Raw genomic sequence first — 22121 nt, 5'->3', positions numbered from 1 at the left:
TCTGGGAAGCCATTCATCACTGACTTGGCGTCTGTGAACGTCGTTACCAAGTTCAAGTGCATATTCGGGTATCTCTGAGGAAAGAGTTTACTGAGCAGAAGTCAGATAATCACTGATCATCTCTTGGGTGCAAGGAACGACAGTGGACGTCGTGGTGGGTGGTGAAAGGGATGCAAGAGTGTGGGTCAAGCTTGTGTCACACGCCCCGGTTTGTGGTCGATGCTAGGGGAGGTGCACGGGATGATGAAATCAGACTTGGACCTTGGAGAGCGCCGATGGGATGGTCCCAGTGTGGGTAAATTGTTTAACAGCTTGATGCAGTGTAATTCACATACCATGTGGTTCCTCCATGGAAAACGTACAGTTCACCCATCCGAACCACACCGTTCAGTGGTTTTTAGTGTATTCACGGAGCTGGGTCACTGTCACCACGACGTAGTCTTCCAACATTGTCACCATCCCAGAAAGGTTCCCTCTACTCATGAGCAGTGGCTCCCCATCCTCGCTAAGGCCTTTCCCCCAAGGCAACCACTCATCCTGCTGCCTCTGTAAATTTGCTTACCATGGACATTTCATGTACATGGACTAATACTTCTTCGACTTCGCGTTGCGTTTTCAGAGTACCTCCGGACGCTAGTGTGTATTCGTACCCCATTCCCTTATCGTTCCGAAGAATGCTCTATTATGTGGGTGTACTAGTTTATCTGTTCATCAGTACGTGGGCATTTGGGCTGTTTCCACTTTTGACTATGAATACCCCTGCTGTGAACATCTGTACAAGGGTTTGTTAGGACATACGTTTTCATTCCTTTTTGGCGTCCGTACCTAGGGGTGGACCTGCTGGGTCATAGCTCTGTGTTTTAACGTCTTGAGGAGCTGACAAGCTGTCCTCCCCAGTGGGGGCACCGTTTCCAGCCTTACTATGTGTGCGGACTCCTGCCAGCCCAGCTTTGCCACACGTTATTACTTGTCTTTTTGATTTTGGCCAGGCGGTGTGAGGCGCTTTTGTGGTTTTGATGTATAGTTCCCTAAGGACTCCTGATCCTGAGCACATTTTCATGGACTTATGGGCCATTGGTATATATATATTTTTAATTTTTTTTAATTTATTTATTTTCTTCAGCATAACAGTATTCACTGTTTTTGCACCACACCCAGTGCTCCATGCAATCCGTGCCCTCCCTAATACCCACCACCTGGTTCCCCCAACCTCCCACCCCCCGCCCCTTCAAAACCCTCAGATTGTTTTTCAGAGTCCACAGTCTCTCATCGTTCACCTCCCCTTCCAGTTCTCATGGTTCAACTCCCTTCTCCTCTCATTGGTATATTTTTAATTTTTTTTTTTGAGAGCTGCCTAGTTGGATCCTTTGTGTTTTAGATGACTTCATCTTTTTACTATTTCACTTGATTATTATCTCTTTATTTATTATTTTATTATTAAGTTATAAAAGTTCCTCATATATTCTTGATACTAGTCCCTTATCCAATAAATAACTTGCAGATATTTTCTCTCATTCAGTGGGTTTCTTTTCACTTTCCTGGTGGTTTTGTTTGCAATACAAAATTGTAAATTTTGATCAAAGTCCAGATTGCCAGTTGTTGTTTTTTTTTTTTTTCTTGCATTGCTTGTGCTATGGGTGTCCTGTCTAGGAAGACTTTGCCCAGCCAAACATCATAAAGATTTAGTCCCGTGTTTTCTTCTGAGAGTTTGAAAGTTCCATGTTATTTTTAGGTCTCTGATCCTTTTGAGTTTTTCTTTCTGTGTGATATGATTTGCCCTCTTCAGAGCCCAAAATCTTACATCTTTGGTTAACTTTATTCTTCTTGATGTTATTGTAAATAGAACTGTTTTCTTAATTTCATTTTCAGATTATTCATTGCACAATTGATTTTGATTACTTGTCTTGCATCTTGCAACCTCACTGACTAGGTTTATTAGGTCAAATAGTTTTTTTGTGGATTCCCTAGGATTTCCTATAGGTAAGATTCTATCTTCTGCAAATAGAGTTGGTTTTACTTCTTTTTTTCCAGTTGCCTTTTATTTTGTTTTCTTGCCCCTTCGGCCTGGCTAGAACTTCCATTTTGATATCGCAGGAAGTGGTGAGAACAGACATCCTTGTCATGGATGTGATCTAAAGGGGAAATTTTCAGTTTTTCACCGCTACGTATGATTTCTGCTGTGGTTTGTTGTAACTGCCCTTCGTCGAATGGAGGGAAATCCGTTTCCGAGTTTGTTGAGTGTTTTATTGTAAAAGCTGTGGATTTAATTGGTCTTTTCTGGCTCTTTTGAGATGACATGTGGTTTTTATCCTTTATTCTGTTCATATGGTTTATTGATTTTCAGATGTCAAACCAACATCGCATTCCCAGGATAAATCCCACTTGGTCATAGTGTATAATCCTTTTTATGTTATTAATTTAGTTTCCTCGTATTTTGTTGAGTTTTTTTTTTCCCCCTGTATTCATAGTTTTCTCCTGATGTCTTTGGTTTCAACATCAGAGTAATTTTGGCCTCAGGGAATGAGTTTAGGAAGTATTCCCTTGTAAACGGTCTTTTGGAAGAGTTTGAGAAGAAATGGTATTATTCTTCTTAAAATGTTTGGTAGAACTTGGCAGTGAAACCCTCTGGGTTTGGACTTTGGGAAAGTTTTTGTTTATTAATTCAGTCTCTTACTTATTATAAGTCTACTCAGAACTTTGTTATAATGTCACTTTGAGTAGTTTTGTGTCTTTCTAGAATGTGTTCATTTATCTGGGTTGTCTGACTTGTGGGCAAACAGTTGTTTGTAGTAACCCTTATAATTCATTTTTTTACTGTGGATTTGACAGTGCTATTCCCTCTTTGTCTCCTACTTTCAGTAATTTGAACTTTTTCTCTATTTTTCTTGGTTAATTTAGCTAAAAGTTTTTACTTTTTTGAATCTTTTCGAAAAATCACCTTTTGGCTCCACTGATCTCTAATATTTCTCTATCTGCTATTTCATAAATTTCTACTCTGTCATTATTATTATTAGAGAGGGGCAGGGAAGAGGGGCAGAGGGAGAGGGAAAGAGAAAATTTTAGCAGGCTCCAGCCTCAGTTGGAGCCCAACATGGGACTCCATCTGACAATCCTGTTTTTTGTTTTGTTTTTTTTTTAGAGAGAGAGAGAGAGTAGTGTTTATTATTTCCTTCTTTCTGATTACTTTAGGTTTGCTCTTTTTCCATTTCCTAAGGTAGAAGTTTAGGTTATAGATTTGAGATCTTTCTTCTGCTTTGACACAGGCACTCCTGGCTATAAATCTCTTGCTGAGTGCTGTTGGAGCAGTGTCTTACCAACTCTGATATGTCTTCATTTTCATTCATCTCTATGTGTTTTCTGATTTTTCCTCATGACTTCTTTGACTCATTGGTTATTTAAGAATGTGTGAATTTCCACATCTTTGTTACTTCTTATGATTTCCTTATATTATTGATTTTTTATGTCATTACAGTGTGGTCATAGAACATACTTTGTAAGATTTCAGTCCTTCTAAGTTTCCTGAAGCTTGTTTCATGACCTAGCATATGCTACCATTCCTGGAGAATGTTCTATGTGCCCCTGGGAAAGTGTGTGCTCTGCTTTTACTGGATGAGTATTCTACTGGTGTTTCTTAGGTTCACAGTGGTGTCATCTTATTCTAATCTCACTTTAACTCGTTTCTTTTGTGGAGAGGAGTGATGGAGAGATTTTAACAAAGTGTACAAAGGTCGTGTGAATGTGAATTTTCCAGGGAATTTCCACAAAGCCAACACACCTGTGTAGCTACCACCCAGGGTATAGTCCATTCCCAGGACCCCCAGAATCCTCCCTTGTGCCCCATTTAGTCATTACCACTCTCCCCTAAAGATCATCTCCATCCTGATTTCTGTCTTTGAACTTGATAAAATGGAATCATACAGTGCATGTTCTTTGGTGTCTGGCACCTCCTGTTCAGCAATATGTTTGTGCAGCACACCTGTGTTTCTGTGTAATTGTAGTTCATTCATGCTCCACGCTGCGTGAGAGGTCATCGTATAATTATATCACTTTCTTTATCCATTCTGCTGTCGATGGACATTTGAGTTTCTGATTCGGAGGCTGTTATGAGTAGTGTTGCTATTAGCATCTCCTACATGTCTTTATTTATCTTCTTTATTTTAGCCGTTGTGATAGATAGATAGATAGTACTCTCCTGTTTTGTGCGTTCCCCTGTTATAATGTTTAATGGCCAGATGGATGTCATCTTTTGTGAAATGTCTGTTCAAGATTTTTTTTGTTTTTTTTTTTTCTACTGGATTCTCTTTTTAAAAATAGGTTGATAGCAATTCTTAATTTTAGACTTGAGTGTTTTGTCTAATAGGTTTTGGTTTTTTCCAAATATCTTTTACTACTTTGTGGCTTGCCTTTTCATTTTCTTAATGTTGCCTCTTGGTCAATGGAAGAAGGACTCAGGCTTAACGTAGTCTTACCAATCAGTTTTTCCCTGGATGCTCAGTACTTTCCTTTGCTATTTAAGAACTATTCACCACCCCAGGATCATGAAGATGGTTTATTGCATTGTCTTATAAAAGCTTTATTGCCTTACCGTTCACATTTAGATCTAAATTCAACTGAAATTACTTTTTGTATAAGGTGTGAGGTAGGGGTCAAGATTCCTTTTTACCCACATCATAGCTGATTGACCCAGCATCATTTGTAGAAAAATTTTCTTTCGCAGCTGCATGACAGTGTCATCTTTGTCGTAAGTCCAGTGACCTGAACATGGGGGAGTCTGTTCATGGGTATCCTGTTCTATTCTGTTGGCCTAGTTGTCTACCTCTGTGGAGAATACTATACTTTTTTCAGAGTGAGACCTTGCAATTATTCATCATTTAGAATGATTTTTGAGGCTATTTATAGATAATTGCTCTCAGATTAAAGAAGTTTTTTACTCTTTCTAGTTTGCTGAGGCTTTCTGTTATGCATGGATATTGAATTTTATCAAACATTTTTACCGTTTACTTCTTAAATTGATTACATGATTGATCTCTTTTATTCTCTTAATGTTGTGAATTATACATTGATTGACTTGACTTTTGAATGTTAAACCACCCTTGGATTCCTAGGATAGGACAGACTTCATTGTGGTGTATATGTTTTTATATACATTGCTGGATTAGATTTCTTGATTTTGTGTTTGAGTTTTCTTTACGTTCATGAGGGAAATTAATCTTTAGTTTTCTTTTTTTGTAATGTCATTTTTTGATATCGAGGTTTTACAGGCTTCATAATATAAGTTAGAAAGCATTCCTTTTTTACTTTCCACAGAAGGTTTTTGTGAGATGGGTGTCATATCTTCCTTAAATATTCAGAAGAATTCCCAAGAAAATTCACCAGCCCAGCCTGTAATTTTCTTTTAAGAAGGAACCTTTATCAACTAAGGCTCTGCAAAGGAAGTAAGCACTATAAAAAATGTTTTCAATGACTACTTTCTTATTTGTCCCAAGGATGACATGTAACTTATGGCAATCTAGGTGGTGGTTTTTTGTTTTTTTTTGTTTTTGTTTTTGTTTTTTTTGCTTTAATATAATGGATACTAGAGGTCATTAGGCTTAATTCTCACAGAATCCCAGTTGAAAAGGGCTGGTGAAATGTTTTTTAATTACAGATTCAATTTCTTTATTACATATAGGACTATTCCAGGTTTCTGTACTTAACATTCATTTTAGTAAAAGTAGTATATTCTATAGGATTTGTCTGTTTTATCTATATTACCAAAAATTTGGCGAAGTTATTCGTGATACCTTCTTATTTTTATATATGCTAGGACTTTGCTGTGTTCTCTGTTTTGTTTCTGACATGGGTAATTCTTACCATTTCTGTTCTTTCTCCCTCTTGCCAGGGACTTGTCAGGTGTTTTATTTTATTCAAAGAAACAACGTTTGGCCTCATTGATTTTTTTTTTTTTTTCCGATTTATGTATGTGTTTTCTGTTTTGTTAATTCTGCTCTTTTATTATTTCCTTGCTTCTACTTTCTTTAGGTGTAATGTGCTATATTTTTTTCTTCTTGAGTTAGATCACTGCTTAGCAACCTTCTTTACCCATATATGCATTTAGGGCTAAAAAATTCTTTTTGAGCATAGCTTTGGCTGTTTTTCACAAGTTTGATAATATGAGATTATGAAAATATGCTACCATTCCTGAATTTTAAATAGTTTACAATTTCCATTGTAATTTCTTTTTTGGTCTGTGAGGTATTTTTAGAAGTATGTTTACTTAATTCCCAAACAGTGGGGTTTTCTAGTTATCTTTTTATTATTGGTTTCTAGCTGTATTTCACTGTTTTCAGGGACTAGAGTATATACTCTTCAATCATACAGAATATTAATCCTGCTTTATGGCTTAGAATGTGGTCAATTTTGGTAAAAGTTCTGTGTGTTGTTGAAAGGAATGCATTCTGCAGGTCAAGTTTGCTCATTTTGTCCTTCAAATCTTCCACATTTACTGGTTTTTCAGTTCTCTTATTTTACGGGTTGTGGAGAGATATATTAAAATCTCCCAACTTATGATTATAGACATCTGTTTCTCCTTTTAGTTTGTTAGTCTTTGCTTTCTGACTTTTGGGTCTATAGTCTTAGATAAATATAAATTTAGCATTTTGTTGTAGCTTTCTGTTCAACTGGCCCTTTTGTTGTTATAAAATGTCCCTCTTTATTTGTTCTAATTTTAAAAAATCTGTCCGGTGTTCATAAAGCTATCTCAGCCCCTTTTTTTGGTTAGTGTTTTCATGGTTCTATCTTTTTCCATCCTTTTACTTTCAACACTTCTGAATTCTTTGATTTAAAGTGTTTCACTTGTAAGCAGTATAGAGTTGGTTTTGGTTTATTGTCCAGTCTTAAAATCTTTACCATTTAATGGAAATACTTAGTTCATTTACATTTAATTCTATTAGTGATATATTTGGGTTTGACCCTATTTTCTTGTTTGTTTTCTTTCAGTGCTATCTTTGTTCCTTGTTTTCCTTCTTTTGGATTAGTCAATTATTTTTACATTTCATTTTCCTCATTTTTACATTTCTTTGTTCTCCATTTTCCTTCTTTTGGATTAGTCATTTATTTTTTACATTTCATTTTCCTTCCTACTAGATCATTAGTAATACAGTCTTTTATTATTTGCTGTATCCCTAGTGATTACAGCATGTATCCTGGCATTATTAGAAGCTACCTTAAATTAATGCTTTTACTTTTTCCCATGCAGTATAAGAGTTTTAAAAGTCTTTATATTTATTCCCTTTCCTCCTTCCATGAAATTATTGGTCATGTATTTTAGGTACGTATATTTTAAATCCTGTTTTATTGACAGTCGATACTCTTTTAGATTTCCCCACATCTTTACCCTTCGTGGTGTATTTCATTTCTTTCAGCATTAGTGCGCTTCCATTTGGGCATTTTCGTTCCACCTGAAGAACTCCCTCTGGTATTTCTTCCAGTGAAGATCTGTCAGTGTCTTCCTTTCCACTTGTGAAGGACTTTATTTCTGCATATTCAGAAGTGTAGGTGGGCAGTTAATTCTCTGAACACATCGAAGATACCATTTTGTTGTCATCTGGTGTCTATTGGTTCTGTTGAGCTGCAGAGAACAGCTGATCCTTCAAAAGTGATGCATCTTTTTTTCCACTGTTCTCAAGATTTTTCTCTCTGTCTTTGGTTTTCAGCAATTTCACTCAGATGTGCTAATGTGGTGTCCTTTCTGTATACACTAGTGAAATTCTTCATCATGTCATCAGTTTTTGTGAACGTACTGATTGTAAAAACGTAAATTCCTTCTCTGAATACCTGCAGTATATGGATCACCTGTAGACCTGCCTCTTTTGTCTCATCTGTTGCTGTTCTTGGCCTTCAGTCATTCATTGGGTCCTGTTTCCGGTGGATGCTGAATATTATGTATGAAGAATGGTAGAGGCTCTGGATGATACCTTGCTTTGGAGAGGATTTAATGTTCTTCCAGAAGGCAGATTACAGATCACCTGGATCACTTGGAGGACCTGGGTTCCAGTTTTCCTCTCCCCAGGGAAAAAAACACCTGAGACCATAAAGAAACTGAAGCATCTGCTTCCTGTTTTAGCCTCCTCACAGCTGGGTTTTATTTGGTTTCTCACCACTTGCTTTCACATATGCCACTTAGGAATGGCAAATAGCACATCAAGAATATTGTACAGAAGACTGGACTCACTACTGGTTCCTCTCGCTGGCCTATTGCGCACTGCCCGCCATGGTGGTTCAGCTCGGTTTTCATCTTTGCATCCTATCGATACTGCCAGTCTTTTGAACAGCCACAAGTTTAGCCTGTATGCCCCACCGCTAGAGCTGACGCATGTCCCCAAGGGAGAAGAGTGGCAATGACATCACTTCACCTCTTTGCACTTCTCTCCTCCCTGGGATCTTGGCCTCTAGTCCTGTATACACTAGTGAAATTCTTGGCCTCTAGTCCTGATTGCCTATGATGTTCTTCCATTGCTTTAAATCAGCCAGAGGGGGGCGCCTGGGTGGCTCAGTGGGTTAAAGCCTCTGCTTTCAGCTCAGGTTATGATCCCAGGGTCCTGGGATCGAGCCCTGCATCTGGCTCTCTTGCTCAGCAGGGAGCCTGCTTCTACCTCTCTCTCTGCCTGCTTCTGTGCCTACTTGTGATCTCTGTCTGTCAGATAAATAAATAAAATCTTTAAAAAATAAAAAATAAAACAGCCGGAGGTTTGTTTATATGTTGCATTTTATTTTATTCAGCTTTCGTATTTGTTCTCAGCAGGAGGATTAGGTCCTGTACTACCTTCTTTTTCACCACTGGAAGCTTACGTCCCCACCTGATGAGTTTTTAAATCATTTCTCACAGTAGATCATGTTCATTGCCATATGCTTTCTACTCCCCAGGATGCTGTGTCCGCCTTACTTGCAAGAACATCAGCCGAGCTCCTGGCTGTGGAGCGGCAGTTAGCACGGGAAGAAGAAGAAGAAGAACCAGGGCAGGAAGAAGAGCAACGAGGTCCAGATGGAGACTGGTAAACGCAGTTGTTTCCTTTTGCTCTCCGGGAACTCAAAGAGGATGTGTTTCGTTTCTTTTAAAAAACTTTCAGGGGGCTTTCGTGGGTTCCGATCTTGCCCTGGAATTTTGGAAAGCGGCGCCATGGCAGGGAGCCGCCACTGAAGGAAAGACCCTCTTCGGTCATTAGAGAGTCAAAGAGGCCAACAGTGACACTGGGGATGGTGTCAGAGTGAACAGAGGAAAGAGGTTCTTTGTTCCTGACTCCTTAAGTTCTGACACTCTTTCCAGAGCTGTTTTAAATCTTAAGTCTAAAAAGACCTGTTTCAAAAGGTGTGGTAGTGTATTTTCCACTCATACATAAATTTTAAAACTTACTTTCTTTTTCCTTAAGCTACCAGAAGTACCATTGTAGCGTTTAGGTTTGGGCAAGTCAGAGCACACATCCTAGAAAACCGCTTCAGAGTGATCACTCCCTATTTGTTTCCATGTCCATCTTTTTTTCCTGCTCCCTCCTCATTCTCTGCACCACCACTCCTTAAAAAGCATATGTTACTATAGTTTTTGTCTCGATTCACATACATATACAGACCTGTTGTGAGCAAGATGGTGGAGAAGAGGGAGACCTAGATTTCATCCGGTCCCAGGCATTCGGCTGGATAGTTCAAGCCATTCTGAACACCTAGAAACTCAACAGGAGATTGAAGAGAAGAAGAGCAGCAGTTCTATGAGCAGGAAAAGCAACCACTTTCTGGAAGGTCGGACGTATGGAGAAGTGAATCTGAGGCAATATACAGGAAAATATAGACCTCAGTGGAGAGGGAGCCTCCCTCAGCAGGCTCCCAGCGAGACTGAGAGAGCAGCAGAGCACGAAACAGAACTTCTAGAAGTCTGCTCCACAGAGGGACATCACTCCAGAGGCTAAGTGGAGAGTGGAGCCCTCGTAGGGACAGTGTGGTCTCAGGACCCTCGGGGTCACAGAACAACCAGTGGTACCCAAGTGCAGCAGAGCTCCCAGGTATTAGATCGGGGAGGATGACTGCATAGACAGAGGCGAGGAGGTTGGCTCTCAGCTCAGGGTTTCCATAAACCATGATCCAAAGCACATTCAGGCCACTGCTCTTCAGCAGTGGCAGATCTGGAGAGACACCCCCCCGCCACTGCCTTCCTCCTCTGGGAGGAACAGCACAGGAGTGCTCTGTAGGAATCTCTGGGTTTGGCGACTCCAAACAGGGCCGTGTGCCAGAGAAAGAAACACTTGCTTACAGGCCGGGTGAGCACAGAGCATGACTGGAGACCAGGGAAACAGGAGGGGTTGGCTGCTTTTCTCTGAGGACGCACTGAGGAATGGGGCCCTGAGTGCTCCACTCCTCTGGGGAGATTGGGTGGCTGCCATCTTCGTTCCCGTCCTCCAAAGCTCTATGGAAAGCGTTCAGGGAACAAAAGCTCCGAGAGTGAGCCTGCACAGATTAGTTACTCGGCATTAGCAAAGGCCGTGCAATTCCACCTCTGGCAAAGACATTTGAGAATCATGCAACAGGCTCCTCCCCCAGAAGATCAGCAAAAACATCCAGCCAAGACCAAGTTTATTGATCAATGAGAACTGCACAACCCCAGCACTAGGGGAATACAGCACATAGAATTCATGTCTATTTTCCCCTGATTCTTTAGGTCTTTCAAAGTTAAATTTTTTTAATTTTTTAAATTTTTTTTTAAATTTTCTTTTTCTTTTTTTATTAAATTTTTCCTCTTTCCTATTTTAACCAACATCTGATCTTATCAATACCTTTCCAGCTTTGTATCTTATCAATTCCTTTTTAAAAATCTTAATATTCAACTTTATAGTCATAACCTATCCATTCATCATATTCACACACATATGTAGAGAGAGAGAGAGAAAAAGAGAAATATATATGTATATATATACATATTTCTCTTTCTTTAAAATTTTGGGAGCCTGTTTCTTCTAACAGACCAAAATAGACTGAAAATCATGTGTGTGGCTCTGTTCTATTCACCAGCCTGATTTTTTTTTTTTTTCCTTTCTTGTCCCCCCTGGTTTCAGGTCTCTTCTGATTTCTTGAGTGTATATTTTTCAGGGGTAATTGTTACCCTCTTAGCATTTTGTTCTCTCATTCATCTATTCTTGTCCGGACAAAATGACAAAGTGGGAAAACTCACCTCAAAAAAAAGAACAAAAGGCAGTACCGACTACTAGGAACCTAAAAAAAAATGATGCTAGAGTTCAGAATGACGATTATAAAGATGCTGGCTGGACTTAAAGAAAGCATAGAAGATACTAGAGAATCCCTTTCTGGAGAAATAAAGGAACTAAAATCTAACCAAGTTGAAATTTAAAAAGCTATGAATAAGGTGCAATTGAAAATGGAGGCTCTTACTGCTAGGATAAATGAGGCAGAAGAGAAAATTAGTGATACAGAAGACCAAATGATGGAGAATGAAGAAGCTGAGAAAAAGAGAAATAAACAACTAATGGATCACGAGGGGAGAATTCAAGAGATAAGTGATATCATAAGATGAAACAATATTAGAATAATTGGGATCCCAGAAGAAGAAGAAAGAGAGAGGGGGCAGAAGGTATATTGGAGCAAATTATATAAGTGGGGAACTTCCCTAATTTGGGGGAAGGAAACAATCATCAAAATGCAGGAGGCACAGAGAACACCCCTCAAAATCATTAAAAATAGGTCCTCACCCTGTCTTCTAATAGTAAATCTTACACGTCTCCGAGACAAAGAGAAAATACTGAAAGCAGCTCAGGAGAAGAGTCTATAACCTACAATGGTAGAAATTTGGATTGGCAGCAAACCTATCCACAGCAACCTAGCAGACCAGAAAGGAATGGCATGATATATTCAGAGCACTAAACAAGAAAAATATGCAGCCAAGAATACTATATCCAGCTAGGCTGTCACTGAAAATAGAAGGAGAGATTTAAAAAACAAAACAAAACAAAAAAAAAACAACTTCTAGGAGAAACAAAAACTAAAAGAATTTGCGAACACCAAACCAGCCTTACAGGGAATATTGAAAGGGGTCTTCTAAGCAAAGAGAGAGCCTAAAAGCAACATACCAGAAAGGAACAGAGACAATATACAGTAACAGTCACCTCACAGGCACTACAATGGCACTAATTTCATATCTTTCAATAGTTACACTGAATTGTAAATGGGCTAAATGCCCCAATCAGAAGACACAGGGTATCAGAATGGATTAAAAAACAAGGAGCCATTGATATGCTGTCTGCAAGAGACTCATTTTAGACCCGAAGACACCTCCAGATTTAAAGCTAGGGGGTAGAAAACAATTTACCATGCTAACGGACATCAAAAGAAAGCTGGGGTGCCAATCCTTATATCAGACAAATTAGATTTTAAGCCAAAGACCATAATAAGAGATGAGGAAGGTGTGTGTTGAACCAGAAGATCTAACAATTTTAAATATCTATGCCCCTAAGATGGGAGCAGCCAATTATATAAACCAATTAATAAAGAAATCAAAGAAACATTTTGACAGTAATACAATAATAGTAGGGGAATTTAACACCCTCCTCACTGAAATGGACAGATCATCTAAGCAAAAGATCAACAAGGAAATAAAGGCTTTAAATGACACACTGGACCAGATGGACATCACAGATATACTCATAACATTCCATCCCAAAGCAACAGAATACACATTCTTCTCTAGCACACATGGAACATTCTCCAGAATAGATCACATCCTGGGTCACAAATTGGGTCTCAGATGGTACCAGAAGATTGGGATCATTCCCTGCATATTTTCAGACCACAATAATTTAAGACCAGAACTCAACCACAAGAAGAAAGTTGGAAAGAACTCAAATACATGGAGGCTAAAGAGCATCCTACTAAGGAATGAATGGGCCATCCAAGAAATTAAAGAAGAATTTTAAACATACATGAAAACAAATGAAAATAAAAACACAGCTCTTCACAATCTGTGGGAAGCAGTAAAGGCAGTCCTACGAGGGAAGTATATAGCAATACAAGCCTTTCTCAAGAAATAAGAGAGGTCTCAAATACACAACCTAACCTTACACCTAAAGGAGCTGGAGAAAGAACAGCAAAGAAAGTCTAAGCCCAGCAGGAGAAGAGAAATAATAAAGATCAGAGCAGAAATCAGTGAAATAGAAACCTAAAGAACAGAACAGATCAACAAAACTAGAAGGTGGTTCTTTGAAAGAATTAATAAGATTGATAAACCCCTGGCCAGACTTATCAAAAAGAAAAGAGAAAGGACCCAAATTAATGAAATCATGAATGAAAGAGGAGAGATCACAACCAACACCAAAGAATTACAATTATAAGAACATATTATGAGCAACTATACACCAGCAAATTAGACAATGTGGAAGAAATGAATGCATTCCTTAAGACATATAAACTACAAAAACTGAACCAGGAAGAAATAAAAAACCTGAACAGACCCATAACCAGTAAGGAGACTGAAGCAGTCATTAAAAATCTCCCAACAAATAAGAGCCCAGGGCCAGACGGCTTCCCAGAGGAATTCTACCAAACGTTTCTCTCTCTCTCTCTTTTTTTTTTTTTTAAAGATTTTATTTATTTATTTGAGAGAGAGAGAGAGAGAGGTGCACAAGCAGGCAGAGGTGGAGAAAGAAGGAGGCTCCTCACTGAGGAAGGAGCCCAATGCAGGACTCCATCTCAGGAGCCTGGGATCATGACCTGAGCTGAAAGCAGCAGCTTAAGTGACTGAGCCACCCAGGCATCACTCTACCAAACACTTAAAGAAGAGTTAATACCTATTCTTCTGAAACTATTCCAAAAAATAGAAATGGAAGGAAAACTTCCAAACTCATTTTATGCATAGGCCAGCATTACCTTGATCCCCAAACCAGACAAAGACCCCATCACAAAGGAGAATTACAGACCAATATTCCTGATGAACATGGATGCTAAAATTTTCACCAAGATACTAGCCAATAGGAACCAATAGTACATGAAAAGGATTATTAACCTTGACCGAACTGAATTTATTCTGGGGCTGCAAAGCTGGTTCAACATCTGCAAATCAACACAGTGTGAGAGGATATGATCTTCTCAGTAGATAGAGAAAAAGCATTTGATGAAGTACAGCACCCATTCTTGATGAAAACTCTTCACAGTGTAGGGATAGAGGGTAATATACCTCAATATCATGAAAGCCATCTATGAAAAACCCATAGCGAATATCATTCTCAGTGGGGAAAAACTGAAAGCTTTTCCCCTAAGGTCAGGAACATGGCAAGGATGTCCACTCAATACCACTGCAATTCAACATGGTAGTATAAGTCCTAACCTCAGCAGTCAGACAACAAAAAGAAAGAAAAGGCATCCAAATCGGCAAAGAAGTCAAACTCTCACTCATGCAGATGATCTTATACTTTATGTGCAAAACCAAAAGACTCCACCCCAAAATTGCTAGCACTGATACAGGAATTCAGTAAAGTCTCAGGATATAAAATCAGTGCACAGTTGTGTTTCTATACACCAACAATAAGACTGAATAAAGAGAAATTACAGAGTCTATCCCATTTAAAACTACACCCAAAACTGTAAGATATCTAGGAATAAATCTACCTACCAAAGAGGCAAAGAATCTATACTCAGAAAAGTATAGAATATTCATGAAAGAAATTCATATGGAACCAGAAAAGACCCCGAATAGCCAGAGGAGTGTTGAAAAAGAAAACCAAAGCCGGTGGCATCACAATTCCAGACTTCAAGTTCTCTTACAAAGCTGTAATCAACAAGACAGCATGGTACTGGCACAAAAACAGACACATAGATCAGTGGAACAGAATAGAGAGCCCATAAATGGGAGAAGATATTTGCAAATGACCTATCTGATAAAGGGCTAGTATCCAAAATCTATAAAGAACTTACCAAACTCAACACCCAAAGAACAAATAATCAAGAAATGGGCATAAGATATGAACTTTATTTCTGCAAAGAAGACACCTAAATGGCCAACAGACACATGAAAAAGTGCTCAGTATCACTTGGCATCAGGGAAATGCAAATCAAAACCACAATGAAATACACCTCACACCTGTCAGAACTGCTAAAATTAACAAGTCAGGAAATAACAGGTTTTGGCAAGGATGTGGAGAAAGGGGAACCCTCCTACACTGTTGGTGGGAATGCAGCCTGGTGCAGCCAATCTGGAAAACAGCATGGAGGTTCCTCAAAAAGTTGAAAATAGAGCTACCCTATGACCCAGCAGTTGCACTACTGGGTATTTACCCTAAAGATACAAATGTAGTGATCCAAAGGGGCACGTGCACCCGAATGTTTATAGCAGCAATGTCCACAATAGCCAAACTATGGAAAGAACCTTGATGTCCATCAACAGATGAATGGACAAAAGAAGATGTGGTATATATATACCATGGAATACAATGCAGCCATCAAGAAACCTGAAATCTTGCCATTTGCAATGATGTAGTTGGAACTAGAGGGTTTTATGCTAAGCAAAATACATCAGTCAAAGAAATTATCATATGATCTCTGATATGAGGAATTTGAGAAACAAGGCAGAGGATCATAGGGGAAGGGAGGGGAAAATGAAACCAGATGAAACCAGAGAGGGAGATAAGCCATAAGAGACTCTTAATCTGGAAACAAACAGGGTTGCTGGAGGGGACGGGGTGGCTGGGTGATGGACATGGGGGAGGGAATGTGCTATGGTGAGTGCTGTGAATTGTGTATGATGATGACTCACAGACCTGTACCCCTGAAACAAATAATACATTATATGTTAATTCAAAAAAAAAAGTTCTGGGTCCCTGGGTGGCTCAGTGGGTTAAGCCACTGCCTTCGGCTCAGGTCATGATCTCAGGGTCCTGGAATCGAGTCCCGCATTGGGCTCTCTGCTCAGCAGAGAGCCTGCTTCCCTCTCTCCCTCTGTCTGCCTGCCTCTCTGCCTACTTGTGATCTCTGTCTGTCAAATAAATAAAATCTTTAAGAAAAAAAACAACAACAACAATAATTTTTTTAAAAAGAAAAAAAAGTTCTTGTTGCCATTTTCTCTAAAAACAAACTTTAGTTAAAGTACATACATAAAATTATTAATTATATTTAATGATTATATATTATGTAATATATAATCATTAAATATAATTAATAAATTATTACATACATAAAATTATTAAAGTACATACATAAAATTATTTGGGTTGATTTTAATGTACATGTAGTTGCTTTTGTTGATATGTTTGAACTACTGTTAACATATGTATAGCATGCATGTGTGTAAAATTTGTTACAAGCCAACAATGACAAGATATGTCATAACTAACAAACTCTTGGATATTTGGAAGAAACAGCTTACTACAGTGATGCAAAAAGTGCAGAAAATCTTTGTTGTTATTAGAAGCCTTTTACAATTTACAATGGTTATGAATCAGTACTGCAAAAATAATAAATACAAGAGTGATTATAAGGTTCATCATGGTATTTTTAAATAGCAAGCCTTCTTGGTGTATGTAAAATACAATTTGTTTCATTTACATTTCAAAAAATACACTTGGTATGTAGCATAGAGGAATTTACAGCTCACAGAATTCATTGCTAGCTGCCCCGTGCTCGGTGCATGACTCTGTGTTTAATTCCTGGCGTGTGCCAAGTTGTCAGAATGTCACCGATCACAATTATAGCTCAGCTTTGAGTTATCAGTGGAAGAAGTGTTTCCGTTCTAAGGACATGTAACTCAACAAAGCATGAGGTATTCTAAGCCATGCCGGTACTATTGCGCTCCTGCCCATACAGGTTATAAGGACTCTAAGCCCTGGGTACACTCCAGTGCCCCAGTTACCATGCCACCCCAGCCACACCATGGCTTTTGTTAAAGACACGATCCTATGGCATTAGGATTCTTACGTCAGTAGTAAAACTCCCTTTACACAGGGTTTTTACCCCTGCTAGCCTGTAAGCACAGTTGACAATGGATATATTTTTTTAAGATTTTATTTTTAAGTAATTTGTACACCCAACGTGGGGCTCAGACTTAAAACCCCAAGATCAAGAGTCCCAGACTCTTCTCAGTGAGCCAGTCAGGCGCCCAGATAATGGAGATTTCGTCTTTATTCGGTGCTTACGTCTTTATTCGCTTTTAGCAGAGTCACTCCAGCCTGTTGTATGATTAACTTTATATAATAAATAAACAGCTGATCTCAAGGTACATACATTATATAGCACCTTGTCGGTTTTCTTAAACGGCTGGGTTAAATTTTAGATGTGATTTTCAGACTATTTCTATTTTGATATGTAGGAACTAGGACGAATTTCATTCATTCAGCTGTCCAGTACCGCAAGCGTGGTTTTGCCGCCCGATGCTGGAGAGGCCGCCGCGGATGGTCTCTGCTGAGCGTTTCCGTCCCCGTTCGCGCTCCAGCCGCGGCTCGAGTCACCGCGCGCGAGCCCCGTTCGCCTGGGGCGCGCACCCCCGCCTGACCTGGGGCCTACGGGCTCCCTTCTGGTCTCGCCGCAGGTTAGCCATGCTGCGGGAGGCCTCTGATGAAATCGCGGCTGAAGAAAGGGCCGAAGTGAAGTTGCCAGAAGACGGGAGCCGTTCGGCAGGCGCGCGCTCGTGTCCGAGCGCGCCCGAGGTGGAGGAGGACGCGGGCGGGAGAGACCGCAGCTGTGCCGAGGCCCGCGGGTATCCGCCACCTGCCGGGCCACGCACCCTGGTAAGGACCCGCAGCCGCGTGCTCCAGCGCCCATCCGTGTCTCGGCTGTGGTCCCGCCTTAGGATTTTGTGCAAAGCTGGTCGTCAGACACGTTTGTGGAAATAGGCAGTGGCCAGGCTGTAAAACTCTCCAGTGGGCCCCAAATATTCATTCCTCACTTAAATGAGGAATAGTGCTGGGGCACCTGGGTGGCTCAGTTGGCTGGGTGGCTGCCTTCTGCTCAGGTCATGATCCCAGGATCCTGGGATCGACCCGCATGGGGCTTCTTGCTCAGCATGGAGCCCGCTTCTTCTTCTGCCTCTGCATGCCACTCTGTCTGCCTGTGCTCGCTGGCTCTCCCTCTCTGACAAATAAATAAATAAAACTTTAAGAAAAAATGAATAGTGCTATTTAGATCTCTATAAATGTCCTGTGAATATTCACTAAGTAGCGTTTAGCATACTTACTAAAAAGCATTTCCAGAATGACTACCAAATTCCAGGACAACTAGTTAATTGTATTAAGTTTTGTAAATGTGAGTTTTATTTCCATTTCAAACCTGAAGTCAAGGTTTAAAGTTCCTCTTGGTGAGGTGGGGCTCTGGTTGCAGTCCGCTCTGGAACGCCACAGGTGGCTCGGCCTGCGCCAGCCAAGTTAGGCAGCAGTAACTTTGCTCCTTGACAGAGAGGCATGTTGAAGATCACGTGCAGACACGGAGGAAACAATTTCAGGTTGGAGGATGCTGGCAGACTTGGGATGTTGGTAATGGGGTCTGGGAAATTCCAGTTCTTTATTCCTGGGGGAAGTAGTATTGTACCCTGACCAGAGACTTCCTTTAATAAATCAGCGTGAGACACGTAGGAATCCTTTTATGCAGTAAGATCAACAGTAAACCTCTGCCAGTGCCTGTAGAAGTTGTATTTTGAGAAACTTCTCTTCTTACTTACATTTTATTTTTTGTTACCTTTCCAAAGAGATGTTTAAAATCCAAACTCAGCTTCAACAGCGTTGCAATTTTCAAATATATATTCTTGCATATTCTATGGAAAACTGTAACTTGTAGTAGATTTTCATTTTCTTATATGTAATTATATCATTATTCTGGTAAAAAACCTGGAAAAAACCTAATGGGATGTTGAACAATGTTTAAATGATGAACTATTCTTAGACAAGATTTTTTGCAGAACCATATGTAAAGCTCCGCTTTCCTGGTGGGGGTCTGATGGGTTAAAGGCGGCTCCTCCATTTGCGGGTGACCCTGTCCTCCCCACAGCGGATCATGTTTTCACTCTGTGGAGAGCCCTCTGCCCGGGCTCCCATCCAGAGTAACACCAAGCCTTGCTCTCCCCAGGGGCCCCAGTGCTGGCCAAGGCTGCGTTGTAGATGGGATATTCCTTTTTGTACTTAGAAGAAAGGAACACAGAGGTATGCACGCGCCTCTGCTCCTGACAAATTTCTGACTTCGGTTCCAGGTCGATAAGGAGACCAACACGGAGGAGGCCGGTGACCCCGGGGTGGCGGTTCGCCCCAAAGACCGCAGCGGCCTGAGCGCTCGGCAGCGGCCGTTCGTGCGCAGCAGCGTGATCGTGCGCTCGCAGACCTTCTCCCCAGGGGAGCGCAACCAGTACATCTGCCGGGTAAGGGGGCCGGGGCACTGCCCTCCCGCCAGCGAGTGTCCCCACCCCGGACAAGAGACCGTGTGTGGCAGTCTAAAGACTCCCAACTGCAGACACAGATGGCTAGAACTGCTATGAAATAAACCCGAAATACCACACTCGTAGGGGCTTCTCAGTGTGGGTGTTTTTTTCCTTTTCCTAAATTTGATGTCTCATGAACTAGAAGCTGTTTATTCGGCAAACACGTGAAATTAAGGACCTGGCTTCTGAGTATGTTTGTACCTCAGTCTGTATCTAGAAACTTCAAATGACTTGAGACTTGAATATTTTTATATTTCTGCCATACATCATCCAAGCACATTAATCCCGCAGAACCAAAATTGCGCTTTGGGTTTTCGAACACAGATCATCTTTTAATAATGCCTCTAGACCCAGAATCGGATTCAGAGTTCTGTAGAGAATATCGTGGGATTTGCATCAGTTTGCCAAGTTGTACTTCCAGAAGTAGTTATGACTTACAGTAAGATAGGTTAATAATTATACAATGGTTAAAAAAATATTTTCAGAATTCTAAATTTATTCATTCAGTTCAGGTGATGCTTTTATGAACACTTGCTGCTAAGCATGTTTCTAGACACTTGGTTGGAACTCCTCTGTGAACAAAAGAGCCCCAGAGCCCTGCCCTTGCAGGGCTCATGTCCTTGTGAGTTGAGCCAGTAAACATGAAGTTATGAAATGTCTTGGGTGGGGACCGAGTCTCTAGAAAACAGTCCAGCAAGTTAAGGGGGATTGGGCATGGTGAAAACAAGGGTCTTTGGTTTAAGCAAGGTTCAGAGTAAACGTCATTGAGAAGGTGCCATTTCAGCCGAGACCTGAAGCAGGTGAAGGGGTGAGGATGGGCTGTCTGGGCCAAGGGCGTCCTAGTTGGTTCTAAATTGTGGCTCGGCTCTGACCTAGTTATAAGCCTCTATGTTATCCAGACCTTCCTTTTTAAAAATGAGAATTGCAAATTAGCTAAAAAATCAAAGGATAATTGTATTTCCAAGTATGTGTAATTATCTTAATGCAGGAGTTCTGATAACTACCACCAAAAGGCAATTGTTGAAATTATGTAAGAAAAACTTAGTTGTTTAAGAAAAAGCATAGAACAGAGAAAAGCTCGTCTGGGGAGGATTTTCTTAAAGAAACAAATTCCTCGAGGCCTGCTTTCACCTGATAAACTTCTCACGTGTAAACCACTAGCGCTCTGTTATGCAGTGATTTTCTTTTTTTTTTTTTAATCCTTTGTTGCCAGTTGAATCGAAGTGACAGTGACAGCTCAACCTTGGCTAAAAAATCCCTGTTTGTGAGAAACTCCACTGAGCGGCGCAGTTTGAGGGTCAAAAGGGTATGTACTCCCCAGCGGCATCTGCCTGTCTCGACCCATTCCAGTGTCACAGATTGGGAAGCGCAAATACCAGAACAGCTGAGCGTCGTTGCTCAACGTGGGCCACTAAGTGAAGCCACCATGATTCCAGAGAGACAAAGATCTCATGTGGAGACTGGGGGCAGAGGGTGCCTGAGAGCAGCCATTCAGCACTGGTTTCCATCCTGTAAAAACGAAGCCAGGAAATTCACTTTGCCGTAGCGATGGAAGAGGGGCTGGCTGAGTGGGTTTGATGGTGCTGTGTCCCCACACCATCTCGGGCTCTCCAGCAAGAGTGTAACACCCAGGACCTTTACGGAGGGGTGGATATTCCAATAAAGGAGACACAGTATTCGCTGCTTGCTTACCAAACAGACACTTTCGGGAAAGCTCCGGTTTTCCCGGAAGACGTAGGTCTCTGAATGAGCCTTAAGATAAGTCGGAGAGAATATTTAAACAAATTAAAAGGTTGGACTGTTGCAGTAGTTCAACAATTCTTGCTTCCTTATAGCTGAAACGCTAATGAAAGTTACTTGCTTACTACTAATTAGTGTCCTAGTAATTGACTAAGCTGTTGGGCAGAGATGTGTCGTTTAAATAAGCACAAAGCCCTGTGTGGGCCGCCTGCCGGAAGCCCCAGTCTGCAGGAAGCACTCAAGGAGCACATAGGACTGTGGAATGTGCGGTGGGTGAAAGGAAGGAGCCCGGGCTCCTTTCTTGGGCTCAGCCGGTTGACTGCACGGAAACAGTTACCGAGGGAGTGTTTCCACCATAGAAATCAGCAGACCCTACAACCCATGCTTCTTTTCCCACCCATGCACCCTCAGAGCCACTCGTGAAGCGTTGGCCAGCACACTGCTGCACATCGGAGTCCTTAGAAAGGACTACAGAGCCACTAGGAAGCATTTCTCATTCTGAAAAACAAGCAATACAGCCAAAGAGAGTGTGTGTCTCCGTGATTCTGCTGTGTAATGTTTGTTAGAGCAGAGGTTGAACTGAGGGAACCTAGTAAGAATGTTAGAGAATGTTACAGCGGTATGTGTGGGACAAGGCGCAGCCTGTAGAAGCTCTTCAGCCCTGGGCGAGGGCTCTGGGACAGGGAGGAGGACGGCAAACCCTCCCACCCAGCCCCGCCATCTGTCACAAGCACCACCGTCATTCCAGATCTTCAAGCCCAAGTACTTCTCAAATTCGAGTCCCTCCTCTTGTATCCCAAAGTACCTGTTTTTATTAGTAACCTCATTTTCCAGTCCCACTGCCAACCATCTGGGCAAAAAATACCCTCCCTGTTCCCCTCCGCTGATGCAATCTTACCCAGCCGCCTTTGACTCCTTTCCGTAAGGAAGCGTGACCGGCCCTGAGCGATCTCTCCTT

At 40.9% G+C, this 22121-nt stretch overlaps 1 protein-coding gene across 2 annotated transcripts in view; it reads left to right on the top strand.

Moving 5' to 3' along the window:
- WWC2 (WW and C2 domain containing 2) overlaps positions 1–22121 on the top strand; it is a 202421-nt gene that overhangs the window by 154926 nt on the left and 25374 nt on the right. For both annotated transcript variants that reach the window (XM_082715818.1, XM_082715817.1), the window contains exons 17-20: positions 8905–9032; positions 17549–17747; positions 19199–19363; positions 20637–20729. In XM_082715818.1, the coding sequence (XP_082571944.1) occupies positions 8905–9032; positions 17549–17747; positions 19199–19363; positions 20637–20729 (585 nt within the window). The remainder of the gene's footprint in view (positions 1–8904; positions 9033–17548; positions 17748–19198; positions 19364–20636; positions 20730–22121) is intronic.

This window comes from Mustela nivalis, assembly GCF_964662115.1.
Source record: "Mustela nivalis genome assembly, chromosome: 20".
Classification (NCBI taxonomy): Eukaryota; Metazoa; Chordata; class Mammalia; order Carnivora; family Mustelidae; genus Mustela; species Mustela nivalis.
Note: the sequence above shows the minus strand (reverse complement) of the source record. Positions and strands in the feature narration are given on the sequence as shown.